This window comes from Filicampus tigris, chromosome 15 (genome assembly GCF_054856515.1).
Source record: "Filicampus tigris isolate MCC_2025a chromosome 15, RoL_Ftig_1.0, whole genome shotgun sequence".
Taxonomy (NCBI): domain Eukaryota; kingdom Metazoa; phylum Chordata; class Actinopteri; order Syngnathiformes; family Syngnathidae; genus Filicampus; species Filicampus tigris.
This window is the reverse complement of record NC_141231.1, coordinates 5,743,260-5,760,383: the sequence shown is the minus strand read 5'-3', so window position 1 is coordinate 5,760,383 and position 17,124 is coordinate 5,743,260. Positions and strand designations below refer to the sequence as shown.

Genomic DNA, 17,124 nt, shown 5'->3' with positions numbered 1-17,124 from the left:
AACCATTAAAATACAATACATTTCATTTCAATTTCACACTGTAAAAGTATATAATGTTGTTAGTACTGTATTTAGTCGGAAAAGTCGATTTTGCAGCAGTGTTATTATAGTTTGGGAATTTTCATTCCATAAAGTTTTTATTTTGTTTTGAATTTGGTTTTCTTAATTTAGTTAGTTTTAATACGTTTTAAGGGCATCTTTGAAAAAACCCTCCATGGTAAGTAATAAAGCATTAGTAAAAATTCAGCAATGATATTACTTTAAAGACATTTTGAAAACAGCCATCCATCCACAAACCAAATACAGATACCGCACTACAGTCCACAGACTTTACACTACCTGCAGTGCATGATACCGCTTTTAAAGTTAGGTACAGCACAACCCGAATTAAAGTTAGGAAGCTTTATTTGCTAAGTTGCCAGCTTTTGAAGTGTATTTGTGGCTTGAGTTTCTGTTGAGGAATATTAAAACCGGTTGTATAGTGTACTTTTTTTTTTTTAAATAGCACACAAAAGTCAAAAACCCAAACTCGTCGCCTTGGATTGACGTTTAGGTGGCGCTTTTTGGCTGCTGCTTGATAACACACATTAATAGGACTACAACTCCCAGACAACTGCTCGAACGTCCTTCTTTCGTCAATTACCAAAATACATAAATGCATTTAAAACACATTTAAAATCAACCCTAATCGATAACGTATTAAATTAATCTCCAAACACGAAAACTAAGGACGTTATTGCTATAACTATAGTTACTTTTAGTTAGTTATGTAAATATAAAATATAATTTCAGTTAGTTTTCGTTTTGAAAAAAACATTTTTTTGTTTTGATTTTATTTTGTTTACGCCTTTTTTCCTATCTTAGTTATTTCGTTGGTTTTCGTTAGTTAAAATAGCCTTGTTTTGAGCTGTTTTACGTAAAAATAATGTCCGGAAGTAATAACCATGCTGCCTAACTTGACACAACCAGCTGGATGCGATAGCTGAAGGAATCTCGTTGTCATATCGGACAACGAAATACACGGGACGGGAAAACACTCTCGAGCACAGCTGAAGAGACCAGAAGTGCAAGACTTATTTGTCAGCTTGAGTTTTAGGGGGCGACATAAATTGGAAACTATCATGATGACAGTCCTGGGCAACGCCGGTCGCTTGATCCAACGTGAGTAGTACTAGTACTACAGAGCTAAGTTAGCTCGGACGAAGCTATGTTTAGACACGATTTATTTATGCACATTTCAACGTTGTAAACTATTGTTGCGTCTTCGGTGCAGCCTGGGTGCATTCGGGGAATGGACTGTGTAGCCTTGCATGGTGTAAATTACACTAATACATCGTTGACATTGGCATCAGTTTCATAAATGAGTGTCAAGTTAAATAGTTAAAGCCGCTCAATTTCCGGTTAGCACTTTCAACAATAAAAATATATGGTCGTAACTGTAATTTGCTTTCCTGAAAATTCATTTTTTTAAACACCTCTAATTACTGTAAGTAAATTATATGATTCCCGTTTATTATCCATTCACGTATTTTATCGCTATTTCAAGTTTCAAAGCGTACACCTGCTTAATAATTATTTTATTTTGTAAACAATGTTATATCCGTTGCGGGATATTCACAAATTCGACGTCTTTACAACAGCTCACCATGAGTCCCCTTTTAGTGTTCAATGTTACATTTGCGTAATCAAATGTATGTATTGATCCCAATGTGTTAATCTGAGTAATATCTGTCTTTACCAGAAGTATTGTATTTTTTTTCAGTGGAGCATTCAAAATGAGAGTGGAGCGTTTAATATGAGTTACACAATTTCAGTATTTTAAACTTGCGTAACGTCAGTCGGCATCCTGGCGGCGTCTCAGGGTATTGCACCATGAGAAATGAATGGTTCTTGAATGAAGTGTTCACAGAACGGCTCCTATTAGGGTTTTTTTCTACCATTACATGACTTTATCTTGAGCCTTACGTTTTTTGTTTCACTCAGTGTGTTTGCTGTGTTGCTAAAACAAAAACTTTTCTCTGGGCATTTTGGCTTCCAGCCTCTTTCACAAAACATGTCTAACCAAATTGAAGACTGTAAATTGTCCATAGGTGTGAGGGTGACAGTGAGTGTTCACTTGCCTCAGTAACTAATATGTCAGATTGATTTTATTTTGATCTGCTGCAGTTACCTGGAGCAATGTCAGCCTAAGCATGAGGACTCGTGCTACTGTTGCAGCTTTGGCTCATAATACGACCCCAGAAACACAGGACAATAGGTGAAACTCACGCACACATGCTTATATTTTTCCACTAAGTTAATTTTAAAATAATAAATATGTATGCTTGAATTTAGATTTCAGTGTTTTTTCATCAACGTAGATAATGACAAACAACACGTTTTGTTTTATTTTCATAAGAATTGACTTTAAAAGTTTGCTCAATTATGTAATTGTGGTGCTAAAATTAACCTGTGAACTGTGCCGTTTCACATGTCTGTTGCAAACTGAGGTACTGATTAAGTAAGAAACCAATTTTATTGTATTCCACCTGGGGATCTACGAAGGTCGGGGTAAGGTTATCTCATTTAGCAACACAAGAGACTCAAAATATTATAAATAACTGAGCTGTTAATTGAGGGCCACTCTGGTGGGAACCTTACATTGAGTAGTGATTTACATATTTCTTAAGGCACTGTAGATCGATACAGATTTTTAGATTGTGCTGGTGTACCTAGTGTTGTGAGTGTACACCATGTAAATATTTATTATTACTAAGTTAGTCTTATTTATTTCCGGGGGAGTCGTGGTAATGGTATTGAATTGAATTACTGCTTTTAAACCTGTTGTACAGGAAACCCAAGACAGGCATCCTAATGCTGAACATGGGCGGACCTGAGAAACTAGAAGATGTACACGATTTCCTGCTCAGGCTCTTCATGGACACAGACTTGATGAAACTCCCAGTACAGAAGTACGAATGACAGTTGGCACACGTTTGTAAAGTACATTTTCAAGGCTAATGCATTTCAAAAGTTGTTTGCTCTTATTTTATATTCAGTTGTGACAGATAGACCAACAAGGTGAAGGTCACTCTACGTTCTGTGTCTCTCCTTCTAACTCAATGTTGATCAGGAGTGTCTTTCTTTGTGTCAAGTCAAAACATATTTGTGTTTGTGTTATTTGTGTAATCGTCCTTCCCCGCTCCACAGTAAGCTTGGCCCTTTCATTGCCAAGCGCCGCACACCAAAGATCCAGGAGCAGTATAGTAAGATTGGTGGAGGTTCGCCCATCAAACGTTGGACCGCCATGCAGGGAGAGGGCATGGTGAAGTTGTTGGACGAAATGAGCCCTGAGACAGGTGAGAGCGAGCATCCACACAACACATTTATAAGCAGCTGTTGTCATCCAGCCTATCAGAAACAAACATGGCCACAAAATATTCCCACTGCGTCTGACACCTCAAGTCCTTTAAGGGTTGTTCGATTATAGTATGGGAAACATACTTCCTGCTATTGGGATCCTGTGAATCAGTTATTGATTGGGTTATCACAGTGTACCCATTGTGCGACTCTATATACACGTGCACACACAAGCACACGTTGGTTGAACTACTGTGAAATTGAATTATATCAACTTAAATAATAGTTCCAGACTTGTTTATATCTGCTGCGCTCTCCGGGTGGAACGTGAAGATAGCAATACGTTGAAGGAGCGGCTGCTCACACGCCCGCTTCACACCTCGCTGATAACAAACAAGACAAACTGTAGCCGAAGCAGCAGATAGAAATAAACCGGCGACTGACAGCCACATCCCAAACTGATATTGTTGACGGCTTATCCCTTGCAGTCTTCTGTGCTCCATACCCTTAAAACAATTATAGTGTTACTTTACGCAACGCTTTGAGATCTTTCTTTTTCTTTCCCATCAGCCCCTCACAAGTTCTACATCGGTTTCCGGTATGTCCACCCATTGACTGAGGAGGCCATCGAAGAGATGGAGAAAGACGGAGTGGATCGAGCTGTGGCCTTCACACAATATCCTCAGTATAGCTGCTCCACCACAGGTCACAGACACACATCATATAGTAGTCAATATTTATTATAATGACATAATACTGAGGTTTTCCCATAACACACCATGGCAATGTGTTGTTGTTTGTTTTGCCTAGTTATGTTTATTTTTGGCTGATTTGGGGTCAGTGTTATAACGTTCAAGTGCCTTTGGTGTCCACATCAAAATCACTTTCGTCTTCATGATTTGTAGCCGAATAATGAAACGTTGAGGTCTTCATTTAAGTGACCAATACCATAGCAGTACAATACAGCAGCTGTAATAAATATTTAACACGTCACCATTTTTATCACTAAATATATTTCCGAAGGTGCTATTGACAAGAAATTTTCATCAGATGTTGGGAACAACCCAAGTAATCCATTTATGCAAAGAAAGCAGAACAAATAAGATTAGAAAATAAATAGTGTGTAAAAATGTGAAATTACGCAGGGAAAAAGTATTGAATATGCCAATTTATATTCATTTAATACTTTTACAAAAGCCTTTCTTTACATAGATTTTCAATTGGATCCAAGTTAGGTGATTGGCTGGGCAATTTGAACAGCTTTCTTTTTTCCTTTGCAACCAATTGAAACTTTCCTTGGCGATATGTTTTGGATCAATATCCTGCTGGAATGTCCACCCTTGTTCCATTTTCATCATCCTCGTAGATGGCAGCAGATTTTTTGTCAAGAATGCATTTGCTCATTCATCGTTGCTTCAATAATGTGAAGTTCACCAGTACCATTTGCTGAAAAGCAGCCCCGCACCATCATGTTCCCGGGGCTGAATTTCACTGTTGGTCTGGTGTTTTGAGGGTGATGTGCAGTGCCATTTCTCCTCCAAACGTGGTGTGCAGTATGGCAACCACTAAGCTCAATTTTGCTCTCATCAGACCAGACTATATTCTCCCAGTATTTAACTGGCTTGCCCAAATGTTGTTTCGCAAACTAAACAAGCTTTGACATGCTTTTTTTCTTTTCTCCAGCAATGGGCTCTTGCGTGCATACAGGCTCGGGTGGCAGAGTGCATTACTGACTGTTTTCTTTGTGACAACAGTACCTGCTAATTCCAAGTCTTTTTGAAAGTCTTCACAGGTGGTCCTTGGCTCTTGGACAACCCGTCTGATTATTCTTTGCACTCCTCTGTCAGAAATCTTGCGAGGAGCACCTGATTGAGGCAAATTTATGGTGGTGTAATTGGCTTTCCACTCACGTATTATGGCCCCAACCGTGCTCACTGGAACATTCAGATGCTTAGATATGCGCCTGTAACCATTGCCATCGTTATGTTTTGCAGCAATTAATTTGCATTGGTCTTGCAACAGCGCTTTACTCTTACTCATTGTGAGATGTGGCTTTACTGACACCTTAGCAATAAGACCTTTTTGTAGGCCATTAATTAGGACTGAACCATCTGGTCTTCATTTGCACTGACAAGGGGCTGGATTGCTGATTGGTAAATTCTACGTGTTGTCTTGGCTTTCCGTGCCCTTTTCACCTCCCTTTCTTCGTGTGTTCAATACTTTTTCCCTGTGTCATTTCACATAATTACACACAACTTAATTTCTGAGCATATTTGTTCTGCTTTCTTTGTATGTATGCATTACTTGGGTTGTTCTCAACAGCTGGTGAAAATGTCATGTCAAAAGCACCTTTGGAAATATCTTTAGTACGAAAAATGGTAACGTGTTAAATACTTAAAGTATAAAGTACGTACATACTAAGAGTGTAAAATATCTTTCCTTCATTTTAAGTTTTTTTTGTTTCCATTTGATGTGTCTGGCATGCCTGCAATAATGGTTAAATGATTCAAGATCCTTTTTTTTTTTTAATCATCCATAAGTTATTTGATAAAATACATCATTTTGATCGTGGTTTCCATTTTCATGATTATATTGAACACTGAACCCAAAATTGCTGTCCACTGTCATTAATGGGTTGCTGTCTCTTTAACGCATTTACTGACAGACATTTTCAGACCCTCTTTTACCCTAACGTTTGAAAAAATTTGAAAAAAAAGTTCCTAGGATTGAATGACTGGACTGTGAAAAGACAAATAAATATGTCAATGGCAGTGAATGAGTTAAGAAACTCGCTTATGTTTTCAGAGTCATTACGACCAGCGTTTTAACACATCTACTGAAGTCTGTCATAGTGAAATATCAATTGGTTAAAAAAAAAATTTTTCAGAAACTAAAAATATATTTGTTGAACAGTACACTGTCAGCTTGTTAAATGAATCATGTTGCTCATTGGAAGTCAACCATGTGCTCATAAAATGCTATCAAAAATGTCCACCCCGTCCACCAAGCTCACACATATATAGTATATGTGTGGATATTTTCTGTTTGCAGTTAATTTATGTAAAAAAAAAGTAAGCAAGCTTAACAATTTGCATTTATAACAGCATAAAATTTATTTGATACAATGATTATTAAATTAAATGGAAAATCTCTGATTTTTGGAGGGTGAACTGACACCTAAGCACCTGATGGTAATATTGACCCATTTGCAAAATTCATGAGGAATCATCGAGTGACGGCACAAAGCGATTATGAGCGCAAACTCCCAAAATCTCAATTTTAAAGTTTGTAGCGATTCTCCACATTGATGTTTTATGTGGGGAAACTTGACTGTATTGTACCACCAGGTATCAGCAAACAGCCAATTACTGTATTGATCACCAGTAAACTCAACAATAGCTTGGGTTACTATGCTTGTAACACTACAACTAACAAGATTGTAACATTAGAAAATATGTTTTGTTCTTCATTGTTGTTGTGTCAACAGGTAGCAGTTTAAACGCCATTTACCGTTACTATAGAAGCAGAGGTGACAGGCCAAAAATGTGCTGGAGTGTCATTGACCGTTGGCCCACACACCCTCTGCTGGTGGAGGTTAGACACACACACGTGCACACATACTCCCACACACATGCACCCCAAATGAGGCAGAAAGAACAAAGCAAATATTACATTTAGGCACAGAGTTGTCATAGCAACTAATGAGTCAAAACTGGTTGCAAGCCTCATTATATACTTAGATGTATAATATGTCATTTTGGTCCTTTTACTTTATAAAAGTGATTTTTGTCTGTGTGTGTGTGTACGTGTAGTGTTTTGCAGAACATGTCAGTAATGAGCTGCTGAAGTTTCCAGAAGCAAAGAGAGATGATGTAGTGATTCTATTCTCGGCCCATTCACTTCCTATGGCTGTAAGTGCAATCTGATATTGCTTGTCCTTCTGTACTCTCTTACTTTGCCACTAATGGTATTTTTTATATCAAATTCACTATAACATTCTGAAAATATTTGTCCTACAGTAAAATTAATTGAAAGATATATTTACTTGATGCAGCAACCAAATGTATGAACAATTAGGTAAACAATGCATGTTTACTCAGCGACTGTACTACTCTTCATGACCGACAGTCCTACTGTTGTGTAATGTGTGCAGGTTGTAAACAGAGGTGACCCATACCCCCAGGAAGTGGGCGCTACAGTCCAGAGAGTTATGGAGAGACTCGGGCACTGTAACCCTTACAGACTGGTGTGGCAGTCCAGGGTAAACTCACACGCGCACTTCAGAATTCAAACTGCGGATCCGTTGGATCTATCTGGTGGTAATCTGCAGTTTAGCATAGATCCTAAGAACATGGATTGATTCTCAAAGTGTTTAGTGGTATGCCAGTTCCCTCTAGTGCTTTTTTTCATTGTAGGCTATGAGGCGAAGTTCTTACTGTAGCAAATGAATACCTGTACATGAAACCATCGCCTGTTAAACCCTGTTTTATGACCAAACAGCATTTGAGGAGAAAACAGTGACCCCACCTCTGAAATTATTGTATTTTTTTTTTTTTTAATTAGTACAAGTTTGCTTTTAATCTTTAAGAATGTGTTCTTCTTTTTATACATTTGCTTTGGCGCATTTTTAAATTTATCTTTAATGTGCTTTACGTTTTTATTGAATCATTATTTAAGTGCAGTTTATCTTCCTTTACATAAGCAGTGTTAATGTTCAAACTGCATAATGGTACAGTGGCTTACAAGAGTGTTAAATGTTCTTTTTAGGAATAAAACCTCAGTTTTCTTTTTGATTAAGGTCTACTACTCTATAGTATTATACTGTTGGTCATCATGGTGGTACTTGGAAAGCTATCATTTTTTATGTAGTACAGTAAATGGCAACACACGATGGTGTCTGAGAAGTGGACAGGCCTAATTTCCCCGCTTTATAGCGGGCCTTTAACCAAGCCAAGTCCTTCCAGAATGAGCTAGTTCTGAACCAAGTAACTTACTTTTATTTTTGCAACAAATTCCTTGTATTTAATTCCACAAATCATGCTGTGCGTAGAAACATTTTAGCGAAATTGAATAATGGTATGATATGATTTTATTGTTAATCCAAAATATGTGCAAAACATACAGAGGATTGAAATCTCATTCTCAAGTGCCCACAGTCTCAAAACATGAAATAAAACAAGAACAAGACAATGAAATAGCTGCAGCATCTATTAACCTTTGAGAATTCTACATTCGGTTTTACTGCTACTGTTTTAACATTATTGGTTATTTTGATTATTTATTTACAGTCACCAATGTCTGTTGAAAATAACACTTATTTTATTCACAAAATACATATTCAGTAGGAACTCTTTTCAGTCCGTTACAATTTGGTGATTTTTTTATTTTGTCACCTCAAGATGGAGCCACTTTCCTATCTAATCGAGAGTGTGATAGCATTGCCAGTACGTCACCTCAGTGAGCTGAACGCATCATGTTCTGTGTGTCATCCCTCAGGTGGGGCCCATGGCGTGGCTCGGCCCCCAGACGGACGAGGTCATTAAAGGGCTTTGCGAAAGGGGGAAAAAGAACATCCTGCTAGTGCCAATCGCCTTCACCTCCGACCACATAGAGACCTTACACGAGCTGGACATTGAGTATGGACAGGTGCTGGGTGAGGAGGTGAGAAGTTGCAGAAGTTTCATCCAATCTGGCAAATCATACAGAGGCTCACCAATTGATTGTCATAACATCAGCATATACACATCAATGAATAATAAAGCAGAACAAAACTTTACAACAAAACTAACTTCCAGCCTTTTCTTAATATTTTGGCTCCATACTCCAAGTTTTGGACAGAACAGAATAATGCAACAATTTAGACTGTAAAATGTAACATTTTTATGTTAGTGTCAATGACAAAGAAGAACTGTGTCTCATTGTCATGGCCACTGTGGGGCACCTAATTTAGTGGTCTCTAATTTTGGTTGGACCAGTCTGGACCCCTCTGATGTCTACAGGATCAAGTAACATCAGTGGATCCCTGGTCTACAGATACATTGTTCAGGATGTGTGTTAGGTGCGTCTCTGTCCAGCAGCCAAGTGGCATGTCTGTCGGAAGGCACCAGTAAGGTGACCACAGATCAATGTGACTGGCTGACTGGTGCCACAAAGACACACGCATACACACACACACAATTTGCACATTGGCTGCACATTTTCTGCATTATTGCTTTACAAGCTTTAAACTTATATGAAATAACCGTATGTAAATGTCCAGTTCCAAATATTTTCAGTGTCGAAGTTTTCAAAGTAACAACGGTCCCCTCAAAGATGGATTGTTCTAAAAGAAAACAATTTTTTTTTTTTTATCGTGCACTCAATGACACTGAACAGTTTGAGCCACTGTAAGTGTCTCAGCAGCCACGAAAATGATACCTACTGTTAGAAATAATTGGAAGTTCAGAACAAAAGACCTGTGTTTCTTGTAAAAAAAATAAAATAAAAGTACTTAAAAAATGAAAACGCTTATTTTTATGCCCACACACTTATCGATTTAATGATGCTTTTCACTATTACCTTTCTTTGGCACCACTATTTTCCCTACCCTGGATGGGAAAAAGGAAAAACCATAATATTTGCTGTACTATGGTCACATTGGGAACATATGGGCCGGGTCTTTTATTGTACTGTTTTGTTTGAATCTGATTTTATTCTAATGTTGTTTCTCCCTCATGTCAGTGTGGTGTGGAGAACCTGAGAAGAGCAGAGTCGTTGAATGGGAATCCTCTATTTATGAAGGTACACACATCCACATACACGTTAATGATCAAACAATTTTACATTACCCCTACAGACAGGTATTTCAATATTTCTCTTACATATACAGGGGTGCACATAATTTTTTTCACCACGAGATTGTCTTTGGTACTCACTAGTGGTCCACCGGATCACATAAGTCACAGATCGGATCATTTTTTTGTATGAGCAAAAAAAAAAAAAAAAAAAGAACTAAATATAATCTATATAAATCTTCATTTATTTTATAAGACGCTTTTGCCCATAAAAAACAACACCTAATGTCTAATATGGCCGTTAAGGATTTAAGAACACAATTTAAAGCAATTTTGTAAGTGGTACAGTATATAAGTTTCAAGGTATCCTGCCAGACATTTTGCGCTGAATGTTTTCATACAATTATTAGGCAAACGTGTTGTTATGAATTAAATGATGACAACGTTTTATTATTATTTTGTTCGTAATGAAAAAGTCTTGAATTGCAATTTAAGGCACCTTTCTTAAAACACGCACAGCACATTACAAAGTAATCTAGGTCCACAGTGCTGTAAAATACAACTGTTGAACGTTACACCAAAGACATACAACTAATATGGTATTTGAATTTGGCTTTGCAAAGTGCGCAAATTATTTTGTAATTCTCCAATGAACCGTCGAGCAACTTTTTAAAGTAAAACTATATAAAAGTCCGTCTTTGTGACAGTACCTCTCCTCTGCTGAGTTTGGCTGCTAAGTGAGCAGAGGTCAGCTGCCACAGGAAGTAAATAAAACTGAGTTAATTTTTTGAATGCGTTATACGACACAGGATATAAATAAAAGAGAGTTAACTGAATTATCTTTTTTAATTCGTTATACAATTTAAATTAATCTCCATATTTAACGCTTTAACTTTGACAGCCCTAATTTTATATGTAAATGTGTATATGTGTATATATGTATGTATATAGGGTAACACAACATTTTGCCAGAAGCGCTCATCGGCAACACATAACCATAAAACACATAACCTCTACTAATTTATAGTGCTAAAAAAAATAAGTTCCCCTTAATCTATTTTTTCTTCCTTTCAGGTGCGTAGTACAATTTGATTGTGTAGATCAATTTACTACTTTTAAATTGTAGATCGGATTTGTTTTCAATTCTTTTTCTTTTGAACATTTTATCGAAGGCATTCGCTATTGATATCGATCACGTGTCAATCGCGATACATATTGATATTGAATCCAACCCTAAGTACCACTCTGCATAGTGTATAGTTTTTGGTTCCAATTTAAAATGCGCAAAACAATTACAGCAAAAAAAATGTTACGGCCACGTTATCCTCTTCGATGAAGTTGCGCCATCACTTTTAAACATCTCAGGAATGCTGTTTCAAGCTGCAGTGCTTGATTGTATTATTATAGTAATCGTCTTAATTATTCATTTGTACAAACCTTAAAGAATTCAAGCTGCAAGGTCTTGATGGTTATATAAGAGCACGTGCTTGCTGGTGTGATATGCCGCAAAAAGTAGCATGTTCACTTTGCGGCATTGAAGTGCATTACATTTTTTTCATGGGACCCAAAATCCTTGCCAGTGCCCCCGAGTCGAGGGTTGGTCGGTATACTGGTAGACTACTTGTCCATGGGTACTTATGTAGATGAATACAATCGCTTAAGGCATTCTGCTCCTTCAGTTGAGTATCGTATGAGACACACAGGATAATTGTACCACTTCTTCTTTCCATTATCTCAAATTGCTAATGGCTAGGTCACGTTCATGTATGACTGGCAGCAACTGTGTACACAATACATAGGGAGGAGACATTGTAGTTATGTGATTTAATGAAGGAAGGGAGGTGGGAGCGATGCAGGACAGATGCATAGGAAACCACGGCATACTGTTTCATGGAATAAGTCAAGTACAAGCAGGATACTGTCAATAAATGGATCCCCCTTTCCTATCTTCTGCCTTTCCTTTCCTTTTCTCTTCTCTCATTTCTGCCTTTCTTCTTTCTATCCCTCAGTCCTCCCTACTTCCACTGCCTCCCTTTACTGTCTGCCCTACAATAGCGAGCTGCTCCAACTCTAATAGTTCTTTGAGTGTTGTATTTTGTGTGGGGGTGTGTGAGAGAGAGAGGTTTTTTAAAGCAAGGAGTGGATCAATGGGAATCTAAAGAGCTGACAACAGTAGAACTGAACTGCCCAGCTGTCTGGCTGGTCAAGCCCGCCTTTGCTCGTAGGCCCCATAGTAGGACCGCGTGTGCTTGCCCGTGTGTATGCGTGTGCGCTCGCATCTGTGTAAATCAATAGCAGAGGATGACCATGTCTGCAAGAGATAGCGTCTCTTCGATATGATATGATATTTATTCATTTTCATTCACTTATCCCTCTTTCAAGTAATTTGGGCAGATAAAGTTAGAATAAAATAAAGTTCATCCATCCATTTTCTACCACTTATGTGGGGTCGGGTCAATTGAGCAGCAGTTTTCTAGTTGAAAACGAACCATCTTCTATTCATTTCACTTTCCACTGACTTCTATGCCTTTGCTAATTGGTCCGGCCTCAGCCGTTTGGTATTGGTTGACTCTTCAGCTTGGATGATGTTCAGAGCAAAGGGGTGTCAGTATCTCATCCGTAAACTGCGGACAGAAACAGAAATTGAGTCGAGGTTCCGTTTAGCAAGGCACTTGAACCCCCCACTGAACCTCACTACATAAAACAAAAGAGAATGAAACTTTGTCATCAGACCCATCCCCAGACCTCAGCTTTAAGGGGGGCACATGAAATGGATGGGGGGAGGGGGAGCAACTATTATTAATACCCTACGTCCATACAGTACTGTAATTTCCGGACTACAAAGCCCGCCTGATTTACAGCCGCAGCGGCTACATTTAGCCATAAAAAAAAAGTACATATATTGGTCACTTGGCTTTATTTGCCGCAGATTTCCATGATGTAACATGGGATATTTGCAAGGCTTCAGGTAAACCATGACTCATATGAAGATTCAGTATGAGACACTTTCATTGTCTTCATATGTCTACCGTAGCATATTCGGCAATTTCAATGGTCAGATACGAAGGGACTATCGGTAAATATATTGGCGGCATGAAGCTTGTTTGTAAAAATTAATAAATGAACCACATCACATTTAAAACTGCAGGGTTCAAAGTGTGTGTGTGTGTGTGTGTGTGTTGTGTAAGTAGCAGCTTGTCGACCGTCAATTACAGTACTTATTTTGCTCCATATTTTTGATGCTACTGTACACGTTTCACGCAGCACTGCCACAGTCAGTTGTCTTGAATGGCGTCATTTGCGACTGCCGTTGGCAAGTATTACCATTGACAACATTTACGATACGTATATATGTAGACCCCACTTTTGAGTATGTCAATGCCGTAGCCGTACTGGACGTGGCAAAGCGATTTGTGAAGATGCCTCGTTCACTTGCTCCTTGGAGTTGCATATTCAAGCCAGAATTCAAGGGATTGATACTGAATCATTGCATTGCCATTCAATTTCTTGCTCAATTTTACAAATATAATATGGCTACAAATTTAATATGACCGATGGGGTGAAATAACGCTTGGAACGGGTCACCCGGCTCAAGGCAGTGTCTGCAGCAGAATAAAAAATGTAAAAAGTAAAAGAAAATCAATCCTTATTTTATCCAACGATTGTGTGGCTCCCACGGTTACTTTTATAAAACGGGTTCAAATTGTCTTTTTATTTGCTGACTCCAATGTAATAATATGTCCCTCCTCACTTGCTGCACTGTGACCTTAAACACATAATGTATAAAATCTTAACGTTGCCTAATGTCCGAAAACTGCGATCAATCGTCATCAGGATTTATGTTGACATCTCCACTTACGCTCACTTCAAATTCAGAAAATATCAGACCAGGGGTCAAATGACTCAAATGATCAGGATTGTTTCAGACTTCTATTGAGCATGCTGATGAGCTGATCATTTGAATCAGATGTTTTGTACTAGAGAGAAATCCAAAACAGGCAGGATATGGCTCTCGAGGAACCAGAATTCCCAACCCATGTATTAGACGATTGCCCCAATATTTCCAATTTTCTGGACAATAGGCATTTTCATCTCCATATAGGCGCTCACTGCAGAAGCGTAAAGGGGACGTCAATTCAAAAATGTTCTCAACTCGTTCACTGTCAGACATTTTCAGACCCTCTTTTACCCTAACGTTTGAAATAAAATGAAAAAAAATATATAAATAAGTTTCTGGTATTGAATGGCTGGACTGTGAAAAGACAATTACATTTGTAAACGGCAGTGAATGAGTTAAGAATATATTCTCTGCGGCCCCACTAGTCCAAACACAATATTGTGAATAATATTGCCTTTGTGGAATATGAATTAAACAGCAAAATCCACCTGTTTTTATCCAGCTCAGTGGGTGGCCATTTTGCCACTTGCTGTCATTTGAAAAGGACATCACAGTTGCTCAAGCGTCTTGACCAAACTCAGAAAACAAGTCCAGTTTCGAAATTGCCCTTTCCACTGTAAAAAACAATGTTGTGAGGGCATGAAAGATGAACCGCCATGTAACTGGGGTCCACTATACTTTTCACCATCTTGAATAACAGCCACTCTCTTCTTTATTTTGTGTTCTAGCAAATATGTCACCCATAAAAAAATATCTATATACTATTGAGCATCTATTGTATATCATATACCTGTAGATATAGATAAAAAACAATCAAAGGGAAAACCATTTCCATGTCTTTGTTCTTGTCCAGGCTCTGGCAGAACTGGTCCAGTCTCACCTGAAGTCGAATGAGCCATGTTCCCGCCAGCTGACCTTACGCTGCCCACTGTGCACCAATCCCACCTGCGGAGAGACCAAGGCCTTTTTCGCCAGCCAGAAACTGTCATAGAACATGTGCGCGGTCAAGCACACACACATTGTGTATTTGTGCACTGCCCTCCATGAAGACACACCAGGCCTCTTGAGACAGAACGCACTGTCCAGTGTGGAAAAACATTGAATGAAGGACGAGAGGCGTTCATACAGACTTAGAACTTCAAAAGGAAAAATATGTCAGAGGAAAAGGTTGAAATAAGCTGTCAGCATCTCATAGTTTTTCACATCGTCTTTTGTTTACACAGAAACAAACAATGTTACTGATCTTTTTGCTGACTGGAACCAGTGGGGAAGTGCGAAACACATTTAAATGAACAAAGTCAGCCAATTGTAAGAATATTCTATCCAAGTTTAATTGATTAAGGTCTGCATATAAATAGAAGTGATACTCTGCAGCGACAGCTTTATCCCATCAAAATAAGAAAAACAATTGTTTTGCCAGTCGCTTTTTTTTTTTTTTTTTTTTTTTTGCTAAAGTTTAGTTTTTACATTCAATCCTCTAGGGCTAGGCACCCCACAACTACTGGTACCTTTTTGTTTTTCTGCTGACTGACCGCAGTTGAGAGGTTGTGATGTTTTCTTTGTAGTGTAACAGGATGGTGTAAACATTAAAGGCGAAGTGTTATTCGCATTGATGAGCTTCAAAACAGCCTTGTTTCAAGTCTAGGGTTCAATTTATGAGCATTTATCTGCTGTTTAGCATATTCTACAGTTTTCTAAACTTCCATGTTTTGTAGCAGGCTGTGTCAAGGTCATCTGTCTGTTTAAAACTGAGCAGCTCATCCTTTATCCAACCATCCTTGCTGCTGCTTCATGAATTATTTTGTTTCAAAGGGACTGCTAATAAGGAAATTCCCTGCTATCGCGAGACTGGAATCGAGCATGTGTAAATGTTCCCCAAAGATTTGTTGATCATTTGTTTTGTATTTTCCCCCCATGTTGCCATTACAATGTGCCTTTTACATTTGGAAATGAGGTTTATTTTGTTATATGATTTAGATTTTTACAAATTAGTGCTTATGAGAAGAGGGAATTTACCAATTGACATGCTTGATCATTTACAGATTGATGCCAAAACGTGTAACATCTTGGCTATGGATTCTCTTAAAAAGAGATTCAGCATCAACCATCTCCCCCTGAAATGCATACAGAACTGCACTTTATAGCAAAAATTCTCTCTTCACATAATTCACAGATGCTCGTGCTTCCAGAAGTTCCATAAAGTTGCTTGAAAAAAAAGTCCTTAATAAACACTCTTGTGCATGTATAACTGAGGTTGCGTCACATTGTTTTTGTTGACGTGTACAAGGTTTCTAGACTAATTAAAGCGGAAGTCAACCCAAAAATTGTTTTCAAGAATATGTTCCCAGCAGGCCCACTAGTTGAAACACGGCATTCTGATTAATTTTGCATTTGTGGAATATAAGTTAAGCGGCAAAATTTACTCGTTTTTAACCATCTCCGGGGGCGGCCACTTTGTCTTCTGTCGACTGAAAATTACATCGAAACTGCTCACAATGACCAATCACGGCTGCCCTGTTTTCTGAATCTGAGCCATGATTAGTCATTGTGAACAGTTGCGATGTCATTTTCAGTCGACAGAAGACAAAATGGCCGCCCCCAGAGATGGCTAAAAAGTAGTGGATTAACACTCCACTTCCACAAACGCAATATTTATCATAATTCACTGTTTCAAGTAGTGGGCTTGCATAGAACATATTCTTGAAAAAAAATGTTTGCGTTTACTTCATCTTTAAAGCAGTGTTTGCGCACAGCTAATTTCAAACACAGTCAGGGCTGGCTTCTGTATGTACTAAAATAAGTTAAGGTCATTGTAATACAATGCAGCTAATTTATGGCCACATAGGACAACACATTCCGCTTAACTGCAGAACATAATTGGGGAGAGAAAAAGCCATTTGAACACTTGAATGAATTTCCTGCTGTTTGTACTTTAAGGCAAAATCTGTTGCCAAATGTTGAATTTTTCCTGTGTGTTCATCTGAAAAGTGCATTGAGTAGAATTACTTTATAATTAAGATGACCAGTTTTTCCCCAGTATTTGCATTTATTTATTTGCTTTTGATTTGTGGTATTACAGACATTTCTCTGCATTGTTTAAAACTAAAATTGAGT

The 17,124-nt window shown here is 38.2% G+C and overlaps 1 protein-coding gene across 1 annotated transcript; it reads left to right on the top strand.

The window, feature by feature from the left end:
- Nucleotides 1-938: 938 nt before the first annotated feature.
- Nucleotides 939-16,258, top strand: fech (ferrochelatase). Its single transcript, XM_086054306.1, has 11 exons — nucleotides 939-1,161; nucleotides 2,167-2,257; nucleotides 2,832-2,951; nucleotides 3,190-3,338; nucleotides 3,910-4,044; nucleotides 6,827-6,933; nucleotides 7,152-7,250; nucleotides 7,493-7,600; nucleotides 8,836-9,000; nucleotides 10,060-10,119; nucleotides 14,864-16,258. The coding sequence occupies exons 1-11, from the start codon at nucleotides 1,122-1,124 to the stop codon at nucleotides 14,999-15,001; spliced, it is 1,212 nt and encodes a 403-aa protein (XP_085910432.1). The 5' UTR covers nucleotides 939-1,121; the 3' UTR covers nucleotides 15,002-16,258.
- Nucleotides 16,259-17,124: the final 866 nt, after the last annotated feature.

Coding starts and splice junctions, on each gene's coding strand:
- fech (XM_086054306.1), top strand. CDS start 1,122: ATGATGACAGTCCTGGGCAACGCCGGTCGCTTGATCCAAC. Junction 3,339..3,909: donor CGAAATGAGCCCTGAGACAG/GTGAGAGCGAGC, acceptor CTTTCCCATCAG/CCCCTCACAAGTTCTACATC. Junction 6,934..7,151: donor CACACCCTCTGCTGGTGGAG/GTTAGACACACA, acceptor GTGTACGTGTAG/TGTTTTGCAGAACATGTCAG.